This window comes from Myripristis murdjan, chromosome 21 (genome assembly GCF_902150065.1).
Source record: "Myripristis murdjan chromosome 21, fMyrMur1.1, whole genome shotgun sequence".
NCBI lineage: Eukaryota > Metazoa > Chordata > Actinopteri > Holocentriformes > Holocentridae > Myripristis > Myripristis murdjan.
The window spans coordinates 9,986,768-10,004,957 of record NC_044000.1 but is presented as its reverse complement, the minus strand read 5'-3'; the positions used below and the strand labels follow the sequence as shown (position 1 = coordinate 10,004,957).

The following is an 18,190-nucleotide window of genomic DNA, read 5'->3' as shown; positions in this document are numbered from 1 at the left end:
TCAAAAGACATCTGTATAAATGACTCTCTTAAGCACATGCTCAACATTTCATGAAAAATAATGAAAATCAACTGGCAGAGCACTGAACATGTACGTATTCACAGTAATACAAACATGGATTCATATAGATCATAGCTATCACACTATACAAGGATGGATGCCTAAATTTATGAAACTTGCTGCTGAACTTTAATCATTCCCTTTTTAGGTCTTTCCCTGACAGCTTTTTAAATCTTCAGCATTTCCATAGAGACCTTTGGCCTGTTGCTATATTTGAGATCATACTTCATTTTCTCTCTGATTTTTTCAGCTTTCTGTTGAACATCTTTTCATCTTTGAAGGATTGTGCCTGTTATATAGAATTACACATCTTTATTTCAAACTTCCAGTTTTTACTCCTTTCAAAGTGGTCAGTTGTAGGTCATCATGTAGTTTTTTACTTTACTGAGACAGTAGGAAGGGTGAGAGTTGGACAGAAGCTGGGGGATTAAACTTGAGGGGCTGCAGGGTTTGCATAAGGACCCAAATGAGGAGAGATAAAACCGTTACACAGCCCTATGTCCTGTTGCCAGTGAGCAGCAAAAACTGGCTTTCTCTTCTAGATGTTTGTTTGTCAGTTCTGACATTGTGCTTTTTCTGTTTCCACTGTCCTGGTCTCATCACTTGTAAAGCTGTCCCACTCAGTTCATCCCCAAGCGATGAAACGCACAATCAAGTGTCGGATTTCAGCGTGGTATAACACACTTCGAACTGCCAGGATAGATGGTTTTGAACCTCAAGAATTTCTGCAGCTGCAGTGGAAAAGACTTTCTGACAAGGCATTATTAAGTTGACATAATTTTCACAGGGAAGCTTTTAGGGCTTTCTGTTGAAAAGGTATTGTGACTTTTACTGTATAATATTTTGGTCACACTTCTGTGTGATGTGATGTCAACTTTGAGCAAGTTGACCCAAGGGCATTGCCAGTATGTGTCGGAGTGTGATTTACTGTATGTCACAGAGGCAAAAAGGGTTTAAAGACCACTGGCATGTTGACTTTTTTTTTTTTTTTTTTTTAAGTCATCTGTGGTATGCCACTGCATCTCAGCAAAACTTCTCTCCTCAAAAGAGATCTCTGATTTTGCACATACAAATTTGTAAAGGAATCCTTTTGTATAAACTGTGGGCGGAGGAAGTTGAGTTTGAATGTCAGGTGTCGTGTGTCCAGGCAAAGGCTTCTTGTTGAGTTTGCAAACCCCATCATTTCTCCTTACCGCAGTCCTTAGTGTATCACCATCTGGCCCACAGCTGAAAACTATTAGGCTCTGCTGGAACTTCCTTTCCTCTATTCCACCCCTGTTGAAGGCAAGTAAGTAACTTTTATCTCAGCTCTCTGTTGTTATTTTGAACATTTCTGTTCATATAACTTTTCTTCATATAAGTTTTTGTTCTCCGTGGAAAGGGCAAAGCTGTTTTTTGTTTGATAATCTTTGTCAGTGGCTGATCAGGGTGCTGCATTTGATACAGGATTGTCTGAGCAAGACTGCCAGGCTTTGTGAGAACAAGTCTGAGTTTTAGCTCAGACACCACGACACCGTTGCCGATTCGACTGAGGAATTCCGGGGCTAAATTCATAAACAGATTGTTGTGGCGATGTCTAACGTGCTGCGCTTAGCAAGCAAGATTCCAGAGCCAGGGCGAAAGCAAAGTGGAGAAAACAAAGGATCTTTGTTGCTTTTCTTTTCTGAGGCATTATGTAGGGACTGCGGCGCATGTTTCTGTCCCATGTCAAAAGCTGGCTGCCTTTGTAGCGCATATGGGTCAGATTAGTGACTGCCTGAGAGGCTTTTACAAATAGGATGTTAACTTCCTTTTTTTTTTTTTAAATAAACTTTTTTAACGTTACAGTATACACTCAGTTTTTGACGCACTTATGCATTTGGATTCCTTTTCATTCGTGGATTGATCTTTGGGCTTGAGAGAGGACTTCACAGGGTCAAAGTAGGTCACACTCATTTCCAGAAAGTTTCTTTCCCAAGCTAAATTCCAAATGTTTGAGTCACTGAGGATGAATTGTGAAACCCTGCACATGTTTTTCAGAGCAAGTTTCTCAGTGTTTTTCGGAAGATGATAAATGTGTTTTCATTTGGTGAAGTATGTGCTCATGTGTTTGAAGCTGTGCTTGCTGTAGGTTCGGAAAGAAAATTCAGCCTGCATACTGTTTGCTTTTGATGACTCTGAAATTGACTGACCTCATAAAGGGTGGATAAATGTTGAGTGATTATTTTGGCTGATTGTTTTGTCTCAGATGGTCACTACAAAATAGCATGCTTCAGTATTAAATGCCAATAAAACTGCGATGGCATTATTTTTGAGCCCATTTTTTTTTATTTTCGGACCCAATAATGTTCATGCAGTGCTGTTAAGTTGCTTGAGCTTAAATGTGTTTTCAGATGATCAGTCAAGTGGCTATACTATAAACCACATATGGTCTTTTCCATCTCTTGGGACCAATTTAAAGACACTCCAACCATTTAAAACACACTCTTTGTACACACACAAACACAGACAGGCACAGTTCCAGTAAAGAATCGAGCATACCTGACCTGGTGCTTCCACCGCAGCTGGTAAACATCGATGGGAGACTGAGGAAGTTTGCAGCTCAGTGCTAAGTCTTTGTGCGTGTGTGTGTGTGTGTGTGTGTGTGTGTGTGTGTGTGTGTGTGTGTGTGTGTGTGTGTGTGTGTGTGTGTGTGTGTATGTGTTGGGGGGCTAAAGTTCTCCCATGGGGGTGCTGTTGAATCACCAGACAGGAAGCTATTAAAGCAGGCCAAACACTGCAGCTGTCAATCAAAATGAGTGACATCACAGGCAGGTGTCAGACCAGGTGTTACGATACACCGCAATACCTTGGAAATCAACACAAAAGGTAACCAGTTTCTGTCTGCTGCCAGGACATTCCCACATGGTTGCCAGTAAATACAGCATTTGAAATGGAGAGTAGCTTTTTAATACAGGAAAAATGTATTTTTTTCCCCTATCACCTTTAATGCCTATAGAGAGTCTTAACCCCACTGTGCAGTGTTGCTGCTGTCTCCTGTAGGCCTCAGGTTTGACTTACCTCCCAGACTTCCTCCTAGACTTCAAAAGTATATTAAAACAGCTCGGAGAGGCATACCGCTGCACTGATGAGCACAATCTATTCTTTTAAATGAGATGACCATTGTAGTTTTCCCTAACATGGCTTTACAGTGCAGGTAAATATCGCGTGTAATGGGACTGTTTTCTCTTTTCCATTACCACGCACTGTTACTTCCCACTGGAGGCAGTTAACAGGCAAAATAAAACCCACATCAGAGTGGCAAACATATAGCACAATGATCTCCTCGCATTCAAGTCTTGCAGAATAAAAGTGTGTCTGATAGGACTATAAATGTCATGACTGGCCTTAAAGAGCCATGCTGGGAAAAATTGCAATCGCCAACAAGCTGATTTTAATATGACTTCCAGGAGGGAAGCCAAACATGTAAATCAACAGAGAGACATATTGGTAGATTTAGACTCTTTATGGTTATTGATGATGATAAGAAAAAATAAATAAATAAATAAAATTGTACTGGTCTTATAACTTAAGCTTGAAAGACATAACACAGCTATTGAATGTGGATTTATAATTCAGTATTGGATTTATTATTTAAATTCAGTATTTAAATTTATTAAATAAATTTGCCTTGCCTTATTATTAGCTCATTTCACCTACCTGCCAGTTCATCAGTATGCTTTAGCCTTGTATGTTTGATGCAAGCATTAGCTGTGCTTGAATGTGTTTGACTCAATGATTATATAACTGTAACGTAGATACATACACTACATAATTACAGTGTTGAACTGAAGATACTAATACTAATTCTGTTACACATTTGAAACCTTAATGGTGGGCCTTGAAAGTGAAGTGGAGGATTAAGGACTATTAGCATTAGAGTTGAATTTTACTCCCATGTCCCTCCTACCTCCTTGCTTCATTCTTGCTGGTCTTGTTGGCACTTGGTTGTTCATTCATTACTTTGGTCATTGTACTGTTCCTGTCTCATTTGGTCCATAAGGCGGCTTACATGTAATCCTAGAGTCATGGGGAGTACGAGGAAGTAAACGGAAGGTGAAGGCAGCAGTGCAGTTAACATGTAAGAAGTGTGATTTCTACAAGACTTTGCTGACATCTTAATTTGAAATCCATGTTCCACAAAATAGTTTGGTGTTAGGATTTGAAGAATGAGATGACCCTGTTTCTGGATAATCGTAAGCAGTGGCAGTGTCCTTGTTCATTTACCCCTGTAAAGGTTTGGACCCATAAATAAGAGAATACAAGCTGTCTTTTTCTGCAGCAAAACTATTCTGTTTTGGCAGACTGTGGAATGTCCCAGTCCCCACCCCGTAGCTTGTTCCATTTAAGTTTTCTCCAGCCCTTAAGAAGGCCTCTGTCACAAGAAAATATCTCTTTACATGGACAGGCATAATTCAATCTTAAAACTTGAATCTACCAACTCCAGGCATCCATATATGTTATTGCCTATGTAGCTCATAGCTTCTCATTGTTTTGACTGTTTGAGGACACAAGTGCATATCATTGCAGAGTGTTTTTCTATGCAAATTTGGAGCTGCTGTTTCTTTGTCAGTAAGGATGATTTGCTGGTGTGCCTCCAGTCTCCCCCCAGAAAGAAAAGACATTTGAGACAATAGTTTAATTCCATCATGTTGGAATGACACCTTATTGCCACTCTGTCAAAACAACTGTTGACTCATGAAGCTCCCGTGTTATGCTGAGTGACTTTACATCACTGTTGAGCTTTCCTCACAGACCCTAGACTACTGTGATGCTATGCCTTTCACATGTAAGTCTGTTTTCCTTGAGCTCTTGGAGGTTGTGTACCATACCAGACACCACACAGAAGAATTCCCTCCATGTCTATAACTGTCAGACACCATGTTTACTCCCATTTTTCATAATGTTAGTATTTTCCTGATGTCATTGCCACTACACCCCACCTCAAAAACAGCTCAGAAGTCGTTTGCTTCTTCACTGAGTAGACAGTGATTTGCTTTCCTGCAGGAGACCCACAGTTTGACATGTTCCACATATTGTGTTTTGTGTGTTCCCAGTTAAGCAATAGCAAAGTCATATTGTGGTAAAAGTAATGGAATCTCCAGAAATTAGCCTGACAAAAATCTGCAGACTGTCATGCACCAGTCATAGGTTAACTGTAGCTGATTTCATCTTTTTCTTTGGAAAATTAACTTTTATTTAAAGGTGGTATGTGTAGCATTTAGAATTGATAAATCATTACCACATTTTGAGATGGTCATGTAATTGCTGTAAACAAGGGAGATCATCGCTGAGAAGATTGGCAGCCTCAGCGGGCCTCTCAGTGCATTGTTCATTGTGTGCCACCAGGTCGGATTTCATGGGATATCTGCTAAATTACTTTTAAAGCACATGGGAGAATTCTCTATGGCCTGAAACTGGAAGAGGGCACTACTCCTGCAGCACAAACAAAACTACAGCATTTAGAGTTTCTAGCACTGGCAGATGCTAGAAAGAGGCAAAGGCTGATAGAAAGAGGCAAAGGCTGATAGGAAAAATAACTCCCAACATGTTATCCTCCGGTAAAGGGTAAGAGAATACAAATGTGTATGGAGCACACCCAGAGACAGGAGGTGGGGATGAGGAGCATCACTGTATTTTTGACAGGGAAAAAAAAAAAAAAATTATGGGAAATGTAGTCATATTTTTGAGGAAGACTGGCAATAGCGCTAGTGTGAGAAGTAGACTCTGGACCGAGGTGTTATCTGTTTACAATAATTATTATACCAAAGTGTTCCAGTCCGTCAGTATTTGATTAAAATGATGTAAGTAGCCTTTGTTTCCCTACAATTATATAAAAACTGATAATGACCATTGCTGCTGTGCTCAGTAGTAGCTGTTGAAGCAGCCTTCTTTCAGCATGTTTGATAATTTCCCTCTCTACAGCTTTCGTTATTAAGTGCCCCAGTCTTCTGGTTTTCTGTTTCTGGTCAGTTTTGCAGAAAATCAAGCCAATACATTCCCAGATCAAATAAAAGCTGCCATAGTGGATCATATGAAACTTGGCTTGATTTTCCCTCAGGTGGAAACAAAATGGATACAACAAAACTTCAAAACTTTTCTGGCTTAAAAAGAAAACTCCATGGGGCTAGCCAGTCTCTGTTGATCTACATGAATTTTCACTTAGCTGAATATATTTTTCATGAATTCAAAGTTTTATCAGTTTTGTTGGAGCTCATGTATAATGTGCAGCTTAGTGCTTGCGCAAAAGCAGAGTTCTGCATTTTCCATTCACTAAAACTTGAAATAGGCCAGAGTTCTCTTGATAAATAGAAACTGTCAGAGATGGAAAAAATTCCATTCATTTTGTGAAAAGCCTGTGCAAAAGTGAATTTGGTTGGAAGAGCACTGATTGAAATAGCTGTTACAAGGCAGGCCTTGCATTTTGGTACAGTAAAAGAGTTAAGAAAATTGCCTTTGATACAGCCTTACAGCCACCTTAACTTGGTTTTGGGCGGCGTGTCTGGCACTGAAGTGGATTGGTACGCTTTGCCTGGGGAACTATTCATCAACAGATGAATCCAGCCCAGGAAAAGCTGTCATATTTCAGACCTATTCAGACTTTTTGCACATCAGTAAAAGTTGAAATGTTTATTTAGTAATGAAGCACTGTGACAACCTAACTGTTGCTATGTTAGGGGAGGGTCTGTTTCTCATACTTTTATATCTTCCCAGAAAAACATTACTCGACCACAAAGCCATATCCATCTCTTATTTTGTTTTATTTCAACATGCTCTAGAATAATGTACACAGTATGTACACATTGTTTATATGTGAGGCAGTTACTAATAACACTAATGTTCAACATTGACATCTCTTGCTTTGGACAATCAATTTTTTTTTGGTTTTGTGCCTTGAAATGCTAATTTTTAGTTACACTTTACAGGCAAATGGGTACTGTTGACTTAATTGAAAACATAGCACTTAGACACAAACATTTGACCCAGTTCTGGTATGGTAGGAAGATTACTGCCACAGCTTGTACCAGAGGATAATGCTAAAGAAGACCTTTTCACACTATTTTCACCGTGCAACATTGTTACTTCCCTTTGATAGGAATCACAATAGCTAAAATTTTCTTTCGAAGTGTTCACATGTTCTGTGTCCCAGAACAAGAGGGGCATGAGTATCCTACTTAATTATTCCCAAATTCACAAAATGTGAAGTACCAGCATCCACAGATGGTGAATGTGAGGTGGCCCAGGGGTAAAAAATGTAGTGCAGATGGACCTGGATTTTCACTGGCATACATTCTGACAGCTAGACTGCTCATAAACATTGCCTCACTCTGAGAGGGTGGGGACTTTAACAGAGGGAACTACAGACTGTTTGTTTGTTTGTTTTAGACCTTTTCAGTTATAGTGAAGGCTTGAGGTCAGTGCCATTTTTAACTTGGTTCCCCCTGCTGCTTTTCCAGGTGGAATATTGGCAGATATTCAGGAGGGTACCGCAAAGACACAAGTTTTCCACTATGAACCGCGCCTTCAACAGGAAAAAAGGTGAGTGCAGACTGCTAATCCCCATTTAGCTCACAGAGACTCTAGCCACGTTTTTATTACTGTAGTTACAGCAATGCCAAACATATTAATGCAGTCTCCAAGCCCCTAACCTGGTTTTGGTCGGATGTTCTCAATTGTTGTGAATACAGCATTTCAGGAAGCTCTTTGTCATGCTGACAGGCCAGGGGGCAGGTAGCAAACTCAAGCAGTGGAGGGAGTTGTGTTCATGCAGCACAAGAAATTACTGTTTCTTTTGGTAATCTGTTTGTGTTGGACCTGTGTGATGTTGTGGTTGCAGTGCCACAAACAAATCTTTGAATGGAAACCCTGAACACATTCTCAGTGGGTTCAGCGTCCCCACAGTACACACTGTGTCAGCCAGATTTGTTAACTGACACATTTTTTCCAGGATTTTCTGTCTGCACAATAATGACAAATTAAACCAAATATATTTTTGACCCAAAAGGATGAGAGAGGCCAACAGTCTGATGTTGCTGAGTCTGCCTCTCTCTGAAAACAATGCTTACTCACTGCTTTTTACATGTAGAAGTTTTGAATTTTGGTCTTCAGTTTTAATTCGTCATTTCCTGTGGGCAGAGGGGAACGCAAGTGACCAGAATATCATTTTGGGTGAGTCAGGTAGTCGCAGCTGGGGCAAGAGCTTGCACAGCAGCTTGTTGTGTTTACCACCATCTGTCCTGTTCCCTCTGGCATGACTCAACAGACCTGGAGAAGGCTTGGACAGCATTTGGAAAGTGTCTTGGGTCCAGGTGGTGCGCTGTGTTTTGATGATATTTGGGTGTTATAATTCACTTTGTCCCATTAGGCCCTCTATTTTAGGAGCTAAAGACGGTAATCATTGAGGGCAGGTATCTCCCTCACAGCTCAGATTAAATTCCCCTTTGGTGGTGCGATATTGAAATGCAGCTCCACGCCAGGGTGTTTCACTCGTCTCATTTTAACCTTTATTTCTTTTCATATGAATTTAAACTGATAAGTTGTTCACACCGCCTACCTTATGAGGGCATGATGGCAAAAGGAATTTATGGTGGGAGAAAGGCAGTCTCCTTGCCGGCAGACTTTAATTTGTCAATGAAGACCCACCAGAGGAAAGAATAGGTGCTTAAACAGACAGTATACTGTTTACTGCTGTTTTCTCTGCCCTGTGCAGACTCAGATGCCTCCATACAGGCACTGTCCACCTCTGTAGGTTTGTGAGGGGAACTACCAACCAGCCATTTGCCATAAAACGCATTAAATTTTTAGCACTGAGGGAAGGACAACTCCAACATACACTGCTACATCTAATTTTCCACAGATGCTCAGCACCATAGCACACCTGCTAAGATTCATTTCTGCAAATCATGTCACAAGCAGGCCTTTGTAAATAGGTTTACAACTTCAGTAACAACTAACTTTAATGGAAGTTTAGCACCCAGGTAGCTGCACGATTGCTAGTTTTCATCAGAGAACATGAACGTACAAATTAATCTCCATGGGTATGTGTGGTTTATTTTGCTCATTGCATGTGTGCTTTATGGACCGCCATAGTCATTAAAAATGTCTTTTGAATGCAGATTGAATCTTATTGTGCGCTATCTTCATCAAACTCTCCCAAAACTTGGCTGTCATCCCAGAATTTTCTAACTTAAAAATCAGTACAATGACATTTATATTTTATTTTTTAAGTAAGTGATCAAAGTAGATATTTGATAACTTACTTGTTTATTTTGAACTTGTTTTTCATTACTTGAATCCATGATATAAAGTGTCTTCATGGGAAGATTGATTTTGCAAAGCTACATCCTTACATGTAACAATCTTTGACCACTAATATTCTTACAGCCTTTTCTGTGATGTTGTCAAAAGATCCATTTTGCTCTCGCTCCCTTGGGACTGAAGTTAGACCAAATGTACAATTCACAGCACTCAGTTGGCTGAATTAGAATATATTCTGATCAGCCTGGCTCATTATGCAGTGAATGGATTCCTAAGAAAACATGGCTTTTTCAATTTCACACCAAATTTGACTGCAATTATGGATGAAACATCCCTGTCCACTGTAAATATCATCTGAGACGGACCATTTTATATGTAGCTGATAGCCTCACATCGTTTAAAAAGGGTTTATTTGCCACAGTGATTTCATGTTGGAAGTAAATTATTCAGTGTAGAGCCTCTAGTCCGCTCTGAACTGCATTATACAAATCGGAAGGAACATTATTGCCTTTTGTTCTTGCCACTGTTCATGTGGCTCACTTTTTTGTGGAGCCTAGTGCATCAGAGACTGCATCTTTTCTGTCATTTAAAGTCATTTATTTTGTTTAATTTCTTACTTTCTCATAGTTGTATTTTACATTAAGGGCTGTAAGAATAGTCATTATTATTGGACCATACAGTGCAACAGGTACAGTATGCATACCCTCATCTCTTCAAATGAAAATGATTAGCTTTTAATCACTTTTGTAGCCTATAATTGGGCTCAAATTTTCCTCTCACTCCCTCTGTTTTTGCTGCCAGTTACCACCGAGCAACAAAACATTGTCTGTGGTTTAGAGGCAACTGAAAGCAAAGGATGTGTAGAATCACAGAGGACCAAGGGGTACAGGCTGGTTCTGTCAACTCCCAGCAGCGAGACTGACTGTTTATCAAAACAAGACATTTTAGCATGGAAATATATGCCAATTTTGAAACCACTGCAGGGTTTTGTGTTAGGAGGTTTAATCTACCTGCTGCATCTACCAGCACAGAGTTATCAGTTTTGAAGGCATTAATTAAATGTTGAACTTTTTTTTTTTTTTTTTTTTTTTTTTTTAATCAGTGGTGTGCCACATGTGGCTTGATGCTGAGGGGCATGCTCCCAATCAAGTTCTATAGGGCCAGCTGCCTCTGATAGCTTTGGCTGAGAATGTGAGGCTTGGCACTGACAATATGTCCACTCCATTGATTTACCTCCTTCTTTATCTCTGTGTCTGACCATGTTTTGTGGACATGATCACATCTAGCGGGTACTGCCAACGGGGATCTTGATCATTTTTATCACCTATGTTTATTGCCCTATGCTCTTGGACGTGACTTGCAGTGGAAGGAGGGAGTCCAGTGCACAAATTTCATGTGGGCTTTTTGTGAAGCCGCAAGAGAAGCAATTTACACCACACATTATGTACCTGTGATATAACCTGTTGCACTTTCTCGTAATTTCATGATTTACCAGCTGACGCCCTCTTGGCTATAATATATTTTATTACCTCCACTCCCCATTTCAGGCTGATTAACTCACCATAGTTGTCTTGCCCTCATAGTAGTACTCAAATTCAGCCATCAAGTGACCACACAGAAAAATAGATTTTGTTTTGGTCAGCTACAAGTAATGAACAATGAATCTGCAAAATCTGCACAAAATGTTAATAGCAATCATTTCCTGATATTTTCTTTATTTACTAGTGTCAGTTATAAATGAAAATACAGATCAAGATGCTTTTATTTTTTTATTGCTTAACTGAACAATTGACCACATATTGTGATTATCGCAATTATTTGTATTGGAAGGGACAGAGTAGGTAGCGTGAGATCCTGCATTACATGAACAAACTACACCAAGCCAACCACAATATGGGAAGTTGGATTGTAATTCAAGAATTTGACAAACAAGTCATTTTTTGAATAATAAAAAAGTTGTATATTTACGGTTCTTGCATTTTTAGTTCTAACACAATCTTATAAGGCGTGTAGGAACCAATATTATGTGTTTATGTTTGTGTTTGTTGTGGGACTCACGGACAAGCGATCTAATTAGTTTGCTTGAGTTGTTCTGTCATGGCACATTAGTATAAAAGTTGGACATTTTTCAGCTTTCCCTTGTTGCCTCTCTTCATGTTGCCCCATCGTCTCGTGTCGCCAGCTGCCACTGGAAATTACTGCCTTCCTGTTGCATCTGTTTCTTTTGTAGTAATAGATGTGAATGTTAGGTTCATGTGGTTAATTTTGATAAACAGGAAACCTCAGTGTTAAGTGATGGGATATTCATCAGTTGTGTCTCTGTAGATCTTGAAATGTTTGTATTGTGTCTTATTTTGTTGCTTTTTTTACTTTTTTTTTTTTTTTTTGAAAATTTCTTCATTAATCTTTGTTGATTGTGCCATATTAGTGGACTTACAGGAGATCATTTCGAACATAAAATCAGTTACCTTTTGCAAGAAAGAGAATGTAGGGCCTTATATATCAGATATTCAGAATGGGTGCACTGAACTCTGACCATGTTATATGATACAGAAGTTGGTTTATAAGATGGCACAATCATACTTATGATCCTAAGTATTCCTTGTCTGATAGATTTGATTTATATACGCCCTAGATTTCTTACTACAAGCAATATTTTCTGCACGTCACTTTAAATTGAGTGAACTCTTTCAAGGTCTTTATGAAGTTCCAGATATATATATCAGTAGTGAAATTTGTGGTTGTCATTGGACAAACATCAGCAAGGGATGGACAAAAAAAGAGACTTACAAGTAAACCGCAAGTAACACATGTAAATGCTCCAGTCACTGACGACACAGCACTGTTGTAGCAGTGAAGGTTTGTCTTTGACGGGGAATGATTTACGAGTGCTGCTCTAGTTAGAATCTCTCAAAGGGCACACTGCCTTAATATCGCTGCAGCACTCATGAATTTGTATAGACTTTTGTTTTTTCCCCTGGCTTGAGATGTCAAACAGTGCTTGCAGGAGCTGGATGGATTTTGTGTCCAAACACTGGTCAAAAGTCAGTTAAACCCTCACAAAGAACCACCAGCATAGGTTTCACTGGGCTTTGATCTGTGGTAAGAACGGTTCTGCTTGGAGCCCATTTGAAGTGCTGTTCTGCCCGGCGTCAAACTGCATGATGAAGAATTGTGCATGCCTAAGCGAATTCATTGTCCGCCATTGATTGAACGCTGCAGTGAATTAGGCTATTGCCTGCCCACATCTTGTGGCCCCATAGGAAAAATTGTGCATGCTGACATCTCTGTACTTGCAGCTCAGCGGAGCACTCAAGGTAAAAGACAGGGTCAGAGCCTAGAGAACATTAGAGGCTTTCTGTGAGTGTGCACAACAACGTTTATGTGGAATGAAATGAATGCACTGTCATACACACCATTTGTCCACTTAGGAAAATTTCTCTCCATCTTTGATCCATCTTTCTCTTCATCTCGACATTCATAAACCATGCATTACACTTTACTCTGTTACAAGAAGGACTGTCTTGTTCTCTATGGGGAGGATTTAGGATATTTGGAGTAGATCCTCTTCTTCAGATACCCCTGTTACTGTGATCAGTAAGGGATTACTCGAACACACATTAAAAAGACACACCCTGATGGTTGCATTCACTTTTGAGCCGAGTCCAGAAATCCAAGCAGGGACAGCAAAGACAGCTGTTGGCTTCTAGATAAGAAATGGTGTATTTGTGATTAAGAGCTGATAGGAAAGGCATCAGTAAATTCACAATGTAGCAACACGCTGTGCCGGAGTTGTTTTTCATTTTCTTTAGCGCACCAACATACAGAAGGTCATTGAGTTTGCAGAGGGTTGTTTTGCTACAAGGACTACTCACTGCAGAACATGAGCACTTAGGTATTTGTGTAATCTGCAGTTCAAAAACATATGGACCATGACTACTCGACACTTTTTTTATTTGCATCGCCTAGAAACAGTCTCTCATTCTGACTTAGAGGCAATTGTTTCTTCTACCAAACGATTAGCCATTTATATCTGTCTACTCTGTTTAATGAGAACAGATATCTTGAGGGCCTTGAAATACTGGTTGCAGTATTTTAGACACCAGTTCCCAGACCTTTCAGTAGATTGGCCAGGATTTTAAATAAGACAAATCTGAGATTAAATGGCCATTGTTTACCGTTGTCTCCCACCCCACACAAAAAACGGCCCACTATAGCCATTGCCCACTGCTCTAATTTGTTTTTAAATGAGGGGAAAATTATAAGACCATCAATTTGGAATTTCAGAATAGAAAGTTAAAAAGGCCTGTCCCTGGAGTTTGCACTGGCAAAATGACAGTGGCACCAAATGGCATTAGTTATTGGAGTGCAGCATTCATGAAGGACTTGTGACCTTTATGCTTTGGCACGTCCTAAATGGGGAATTCTGCCCCTGCATATGTCTCACAGGAGGGCAGTGAGAACCCATTGCACTCTTCTCCTGGGCAGCATTTTTCCAGCACACTATAGTGTGACAGACAAGCATTGAGACTTCACAGGCTGTCATCCCCTCTATTTTACACCATCCGTGGCTCTCTCCACAACACACGACCCCTCCAGCTGTCAGCCAAACACCTGACGACTCAATTACACACAGAGTGACCTTCAGATGCATCAGCCCCATGCACCAACAGTTTATCTCCTACTGGGATGACCCAAATGGCCCCTTGTGTCATTTCCCCACTTTTTGTGCTCACTTAGTAGCCATTTTATGCAGTGAAGTGAGAGAAAGAGGTATGCTGCACCCCCACTGCACACACACGCACACACATACGCACACACTCATTTAATCAGAGCAGTGTGTGCTGACAAGAAAAAATGTCAGCCTACCTGCCATGCTGCTGTGCTGCCCCCTCCTTCCTTCCCCACGTTCTCCTTGAATTTACAGTTTCTTAGCCCTGTCTCGGTGCAGAAGAGGAGCTACATCATCTCTCCATCAACTTTCATTCAAGAGCCCCAGCAGGAAATTTCCCCCAGGAAATTGATTACACTTTTGAGGAGACTTGTGCTCACGATGGGCAGGGCTAATCCCATTGCATAGCTGCTAGGTAAACTAAAACAAGCAGCACTTAAAGAATAATTCAAACAGAAGAGGGGCCCTTTAGTCTACTATGCAGTATCTGAAAAAGTGAAGTTAGAAAGATTGGCACAGCCACAGGGGAGTCTTAGAGCTTGTGAAAGTGTGTTAGTGGTTGGCTGGTTGCCGTGTCTTCCTGTTTTATTTCCTATTATCAAAATGAATTACCAAAAGATTAAAACATGACTTCCTTCCCAAGTCAAGAGCGTGCTTATTGGTTTCACTGTAATGATGTGGTTGATCAGCAAACCCAGGCAATCACAATTAAGCAAATGTGGGACACCAAATCAGCAGTAATTAGAATAGACTTTGAATTCATTAAACGACTTAGCCGACAACATCAACATAAACAAAGTCATTAGTTTATGTATGAAGAGGGCATGATGACACTCTTTGCACCTCGCAGAGTCTTGATAATCAACATACAAGAGTTGAGTGCCCCAAGGTCACAGTCATGGGTCTTTTGTCGCAAGATTCATTAACACAGCAGAAAGCCATTTATCAAATGGGGAAATGAAGAAAAAAAAAAAAAATCCTTGATCGGCAGCTGATGGAAGAAGTGCTGAAAATTGCATAATGTGATGCTTTAGTTTGTGCTGTTGCTGAGCTAGTGTAATCTCTGAGCAGCCTTTGTCAACTTTTAAGCAAATCATTTGGTGGGATCATATAAACTTTTAACTGTAATTTTCAGTCTGTTTGTAAACATTTGTGAATATTCTGTCCAATCTGTGAGGCTTCTTTCTGGAGCTAACCCACTAACGAGTTATAAAACTGGGAGGTCGACTTTGTGGGCTGTGCATTATGATATAATAGTGCTAACAGTTCTGTAGAAGAAAATATGCTCAATTTTTCAGAAAATCACACGAGGTCTTTTATTTATTTTCAGTGAAGTAGCTCCAAAAAAATATTTCTGGTGACATTACAAATCAGTGTCTTTTGCTCTGCAAATTTGCCTTTGGGAGTGACTCACATGTACAGCGCCTTTGCAAAAGTAATCATGCTCCTGGAGTTTTTGCACATTCTGTTTTGCTAGCATGCTCTCTCAAAACACTTTTACTCAGGCTTTTTTGTTCTGTTTTTTTTTTTTTCTAACTTTTTTTTTTCTCGCTAACAAAACTGAGACCAGCTCCCTTAATTATACTCATTAAGGGGAGTTTAGTGTGTAGTGTAGAGTCCAGTTCTTGAAGAGAAAAAGAAAATGAAAATATTCCCTCATCACTGAACATGCAGAAAGTACAGATTTAGTGTGTCTGTATTTACTGGGGAAGTCAATGGAGAAGTTGAAAAGAAAACATGCATAAATATAAAAAATAATGTGATGAAAATACTGACATGAAAGCTTGATGGTTTTCATTTTCTCATTCTCTCTACATCTGTTCATTTTATAGTAATATGAATATCTATAATTATCTGTTAATTTGGGTCATTTTCAGTGATGGTCAATATTTTCATTCATTCATCTGGGAATCATTCATTTTTGCAAGATGTAACCACTGATATGGATCATCTGCATCATTAATTACTGCTGTTTGTATCATTTCAGATAAATCATGGATGCATACCCCAGAGGCACTGGCCAAGCATTACATAGCCTACAATGCCAAGGTATGTACTGCCAATGCATTTTCTCCTTGTAGAGCTTCCTCACTGAATAGTCGCCAGTGTTTTCTGTAACTGTGAAAGGAACTGAAGTGAGCAAGACAGAATATAACAAACAAAAGGCCCAACCCATGAAAGCATCTACCTTTTTGTGTGTTTGGTCCATATCTGGTCCAGACCACTGTCGGGTTAGTCAAACCAACAAACTCACAGTTAGAGCTCTGCTGAGTGTCAGTCCAGCCCAAAAAGACAGCATTTCCATGATGCAGTTTTTCAAAAAACCAGCCAGTCTCACACTGAGGGCAGCAGTCCATCCTCTCTGCTCATCCTCAGCAAATGAGCTCAACCACCAGGTGCGTTGCCTCAGGTTGAAGCTGTTTGCAGTTCTCCCAGTAGGCAGGTGGAGCCGCCAACACAGCACTCTCCCCAGCTCAGTGCCCTTCCGCCCCTCACAATCATCCATTTACTCTGCTTGCCTCGTTTGAAATGTGTGTGACAAAAATGATGAGGTCAATTTTCCTTGCATGCCACCACTCCATATGCACAGTATAAACCAAAAGAATGATGTTCCTTATGTATGTTTCAGAACAGCTGTTTTGTGCAGTGGTGCTGCTGTGGGGAAGAGTGCTCCCTGTCAACATTTGATTTCAAACAGTTTCTTCCCCTTTTTTGGTTGGTTGTTTGTCTGGGATATATCCAGAGAAACTCATGCTTCAGTCAAAATCACCCAAAACACTGGATTATTTTGACAACTTGAGAAATATCACATTCCGTTTTGACTGGGAAAATGGCTCGTTCCAAAACAGACCTTTTTAAGATCTTAAACATATCTTAAAGTAAGAAAGTCTCACTTGTAAAGCCATCAGGCTGGTTTTCAGCTTCATGCTTCAAGCAAAGAATTACACTCATATGAGACAGAGAACCTGTCAGCATCCATGCTTTAGAAATGTTATTGAACTGAGATAGAAGTCCAAAGTACCACATGCCGCAACTGTTGAAGTTGTGGTCAGCAGCAAAGAGGCGTGGGAATCTGACAGCAGAAACTTCTCTAAAATCAGAGTGCATTCTTAGTTTGCCAGTTCTTACTGATGAGTTGGTGTCTTGTGAAATTTGTTGAGGTTTGAGTTCATCACACATTGCTAAAATGAATTGAAGGGAATGAGACAGTCAAAGTGCTTAAAGTGTGCATGTCCTTTTCTTCTAGTTTTGAAGCACTTCACGTGGTTTGAGTATACACTCAGAGCCCATTGTACTGACAGCATCTACTGTATGTAGCACACAGTGGGGCCCATTTTGTTTCCAAAATAGCCTGAATTCTCTGAGGATTCAGTAAGGTGCTATAAATATTCCACTTAGATCTTTGTCCATGTGTAATAACATCATTTAGTCGCTACATATTTTTTGACACGCCAGCTGATCTAAAAGATGCTATTAGGTAAAAACCTAGGGACTGTGCATACCACTGAAGTCACTTTCATGTTCCTGGGCCTGTCCTGAAATAATGTGTGCATCATGTCTTTGTGTCTTATTATCCTGGTAGTGCCTGTTTCACAAAAGGTAGACTGTGGGCTTGCAGGGATTCATCTGATCAGCAGCATGCTGCTGTGCTGAATGATGGTTCATTGGTGCTGAGTAGCCAAATGTGTGCCAAGAAATCTTTGATCACCAGCCTGTACTGTCTACACCAGGATGCATGAAGCCATTTTTTTTCTTTCTTTTTTTTTTTTTTTTTTTTTTTTTTTTTTTGGCAAAGTCACACCCTGGCATCATTAAGTCACACCAGAAACCAGCAGTTGTCAGAGCAGGTTGTGTTTTTCCACTCTTCGCTCATCCAACTTTGTTGATCATATGTGCTCTAAGGCTTTATCTTCTTCTTCTTAGATCACAGGAATGGGAACTGGCATGGTCTCCTACCGCTGTAGCCCATTTGCTGCAGGTTCCCAAGATGCCCATCTGCATATCACTGTTGTACTAAGCTGTTTTTTTTCATACTTTGTTGCCCACCTGTTAGTGTAGCTTGAGCAAGTTTTGCCAGTCTGCTCTGACCTCTTCTGTGAACATAGTGTTTCCAACCTCAAAACCTAAGCTGACTCAGTGTTTTATGTTTATCACACTGTTTTCAGTGAACTCTTGACACAT

The 18,190-nt window shown here is 40.1% G+C and overlaps 1 protein-coding gene across 5 annotated transcripts in view; it reads left to right on the top strand.

The window, feature by feature from the left end:
- gulp1a (GULP PTB domain containing engulfment adaptor 1a) overlaps positions 1-18,190 on the top strand; it is an 80,719-nt gene that overhangs the window by 48,409 nt on the left and 14,120 nt on the right. For 3 of the 5 annotated variants that reach the window (XM_030081522.1, XM_030081523.1, XM_030081519.1), the window contains exons 3-4: positions 7,536-7,617; positions 15,996-16,057. In XM_030081522.1, coding sequence (XP_029937382.1) covers positions 7,590-7,617; positions 15,996-16,057 — 90 coding nt within the window. In that variant the 5' untranslated portion in view covers positions 7,536-7,589. Of the gene's footprint in view, positions 1-1,284; positions 1,349-1,850; positions 1,981-7,535; positions 7,618-15,995; positions 16,058-18,190 lie in introns of those variants that run through there. The other 2 variants (XM_030081521.1, XM_030081520.1) reach the window with 2 other exon arrangements.